The 3,621-nt window shown below is 52.1% G+C and overlaps 1 protein-coding gene across 1 annotated transcript; it reads left to right on the top strand.

Moving 5' to 3' along the window:
* The first annotated feature begins 658 nt into the window (after window positions 1-658).
* LOC104561311 (ATP-sensitive inward rectifier potassium channel 12) lies at window positions 659-1,948 on the top strand. The gene has a single exon (XM_010206941.2). It carries the CDS (start codon window positions 659-661, stop codon window positions 1,946-1,948), a length of 1,290 nt encoding a protein of 429 aa, XP_010205243.2.
* The last annotated feature ends 1,673 nt before the right edge of the window (window positions 1,949-3,621 follow it).

Here is a 3,621-nt window from a genome sequence, read left to right as displayed (position 1 = left end):
ACCCCAGAAGAGCAGGTCCTGGGGAGGCTGGGCGGGTGCTGCTGTGATGTGCTGGGCAGTGGTCCATCTGGCACAGGCAATGTGAACTGATGGAGCTGCTTTCAGGCATACCTTTATTAATATCTCAGTGCCGAGGAAAGCAGCTTGGCCTCTCCACTCTCCAGCAGCCTGACCCTGCTCTGACAGCAGAGCTCATGAGAAAAGCGAAGGGGAGAGAATTCAGGGCTACCCAAGGTTTTCCATCTGCTGGTGTCGTTGAGGGTCCCACAAATGCCATGTGTCCCCAGCAAGATTTGCTCACGTACTTTGTGAACAAACTCTAAGACCTTCTTCCCTCCTTGACTGTCTTTTTTGGGAACAGCCCAGCCATAGGAGGGAGAGTAAGGGCTGATGCGGGGATCCTCACTCAACGTGCAGTCACCCACCCCATCAGACTCACTGCCAAGCGCCCCCTTGGTTCCTTTGCCGTGAGAGGTAACGGCCATGTCTTTGTCTTCTCATTGCAGAGCCTCTCGCAGGATCATCCACGTGGTGACGTGGCAGCCAAGACGTGGAAGACTGGGACTTCTCTTCCACCACAACAGAATTTGGGGGGTGGGCAGGGGTGGGCCAGGGGTACGCTTGGACCTTTCACCTTCACTGTGGGCTTGACTCAGGGATGACTGCGGGCAGAGTCAACCCTTACAGCATCGTGTCCTCCGAGGAAGACGGGCTGAGGTTGACCACCATGCCAGGTATCAACGGCTTTGGCAATGGGAAAATCCACACCAGGAGGAAATGCAGGAACAGGTTTGTAAAGAAGAACGGTCAGTGCAACGTGGAGTTCACCAACATGGACGACAAGCCTCAGAGGTACATTGCAGACATGTTTACCACGTGCGTTGACATCCGCTGGAGGTATATGCTCTTGCTCTTTTCCCTGGCGTTTCTGGTGTCTTGGTTACTGTTTGGGCTCATTTTCTGGCTAATTGCACTCATTCATGGAGACCTAGAAAACCCAGGTGGAGACGATACCTTCAAGCCTTGCGTTCTGCAGGTCAATGGCTTTGTGGCTGCTTTTCTGTTCTCCATCGAGACCCAAACGACTATTGGTTACGGCTTCCGCTGCGTGACAGAGGAGTGCCCGCTCGCGGTCTTCATGGTGGTGGTGCAGTCCATCGTGGGCTGCATCATTGACTCTTTCATGATTGGTGCAATAATGGCAAAGATGGCCAGGCCCAAAAAACGGGCCCAGACGTTACTTTTCAGCCATAACGCCGTAGTGGCAATGAGAGATGGGAAACTCTGCCTGATGTGGAGAGTTGGGAACCTCCGGAAAAGCCACATAGTGGAAGCCCACGTACGAGCTCAGCTAATTAAGCCCAGGATCACGGAGGAAGGGGAGTACATACCGCTCGACCAAATAGACATCGACGTGGGCTTCGATAAAGGCTTGGACCGTATCTTCTTGGTGTCCCCCATCACCATTCTCCACGAGATCAACGAAGACAGCCCCTTGTTTGGGATCAGCCGCCAGGACTTGGAGACAGACGACTTCGAGATCGTGGTCATCCTGGAAGGCATGGTAGAAGCCACCGCTATGACGACGCAAGCTCGGAGCTCCTACCTGGCCAGCGAGATCCTCTGGGGCCATCGCTTCGAGCCCGTCTTGTTCGAGGAGAAAAACCAGTACAAAGTAGACTATTCCCACTTCCACAAAACCTACGAGGTCCCGTCCACCCCCCGTTGCAGCGCCAAGGACTTGGTGGAGAACAAATTCCTGCTGCCCAGCACCAACTCCTTCTGCTACGAGAACGAGCTGGCCTTCATGAGCCGCGACGAGGAAGAGGAAGACGACGACAGCCGGGGTTTGGAGGACCTGAGCCCAGACAACAGGCACGAGTTCGATAGGCTTCAAGCCACGATAGCGTTGGATCAGCGGTCATACAGGAGGGAGTCAGAAATATGACACTCGGTCCTTCCATTGACTTTTCCGAGGGTATTTTTTTTCCTCCTCTAATCTCTTCCCCTACAACCCGCTCAAATTATGCAGAACAATGCAAGTGCCATAGGAATGCTTGAGAATTTAGTATCGTTCATAGTTTTCCGTTTCATCGCAATAACCACTGAGCGGTCTGCAGGAGGGGACGGTGGCAGCCGGCGGCGCGGCTCCCGCGCCCGGTGCCCGCGGCAGGGCCGGCGGCTCCAGGGGCACCGACGGGCGGGCGGGCGCATGGACAGACAGACGGACGGGAGGAGAGAGGAGGGTCCATGGGGGTGGGCAGGCGCTCGCCCCGCATGGCCCCGCGGGGCTTTGCTCTCCCCATGGGGAAAACGCCAGCGTGTTCTTGGAGCCAAGCACTGCGAGATCCAAAAAGAGGAAATATCAGGAAACAAATCTTTCTCTCTCTCTTTTTTCTTGTTTTCTTTTTTTTTTTCTTTTGAAATTTTACTTTTATTTTTTAACTGAGCAGCAACAACAACAACAACAACAACAAAATTGCTCCTTCCGGCAGGCGGCCTGGTTCAGTTGCACAAGAACAACACTTGAAATAACATGCAATGTTAACGTACTTCTTTTTAATTTGGGGGGGAAAAAAAGGGGAGGGGAGGGAGGTGAGAGGGTTTTTAATTCTTTTCGCCGTACCGTTTGGGAGACTGTTTACCAAAATGACAACAAATAATAATAATAACAACGTTAAATCTGAAAGAAGTCATCCAGTATTTTTTAAAGATGAACAAGGGAATGAATAAGCCACCACGGGGTCCTTTCAGGGGGTGACTTGCTGGGTAGATGCGAGAGCCAGAAGTCAAGACTGCATCCAGTTTTGGGGTGGGTTTTTTTTCCCTTTCCACTGGCATGGCTTCGTAGGCAGAAAACAGACGTAAGTGGCTGGAGGTCTGTGGCAGTGAAAGCAAGTGTTGTAATTACTGGCAAAGTAGCTAATAAGGAACAGCCAGGCTGTGAGAGAAAGAAGCATTGTAAACACAGTAATTAGCCAGTTTCTGGAAATGTTGACCTTTAGGGTGGAAAAGGGACATCGGCTGCTGAAGTGCTGGGTCTCCCCCAACACCTCTGATGGGGAATTCCTAAGTTTCACCAGATCCGAGACAAAATAGCGAAAAGCACAAAAAGAAGAGTGGCAAGCTCTCAAATTTGGGTCTTTTTCCCCACTTTTCCAACCAATTTGGTATTTTCTCCCTTGGAAAAAAATCGTTTCAGACGTGGAAACCAATGTGAAGGTCGTTTTGTTGGGTTGCACTTCTTCTAGCACAGGAGCGGTCTCCGTGCCAGGCTGGGATTTATGAATTCCCCGTTCACCGCAGAGTCCTGCTTCAGAGGCAGATGCTTTCCCAAAAACAACAGATGCCAGTGGAGGAAACCACCCTGTCTTGTGCTTCAACCCATCCCCGTGTCCCAGTCTCAAAGTGGATTGTGCCTTAGAGATGCAAACTCGTGCCCTGCCCCAGCCCTCCTCCATGACACCCCTCTTGCATCCCCCTGCCCTGGCGCCATGTCCCCTTTGCTCTGTCCCTGCAGCAGCACTCGTGTCCCACTGTCAGCTGCATTTTAGGCTGGCCCTGATGACATGCTGGTTTAGTTTTTTTTCTACAGCACTAGGCAAACAAGCCCATGCATGG

This window comes from Colius striatus, chromosome 3, assembly GCF_028858725.1.
Source record: "Colius striatus isolate bColStr4 chromosome 3, bColStr4.1.hap1, whole genome shotgun sequence".
Classification (NCBI taxonomy): domain Eukaryota; kingdom Metazoa; phylum Chordata; class Aves; order Coliiformes; family Coliidae; genus Colius; species Colius striatus.
The sequence above is the reverse complement of the archived record's forward strand: the minus strand, read 5'-3'. Positions and strand labels throughout refer to the sequence as shown.

Coding starts and splice junctions, on each gene's coding strand:
- LOC104561311 (XM_010206941.2), top strand. CDS start 659: ATGACTGCGGGCAGAGTCAACCCTTACAGCATCGTGTCCTCCGAGGAA.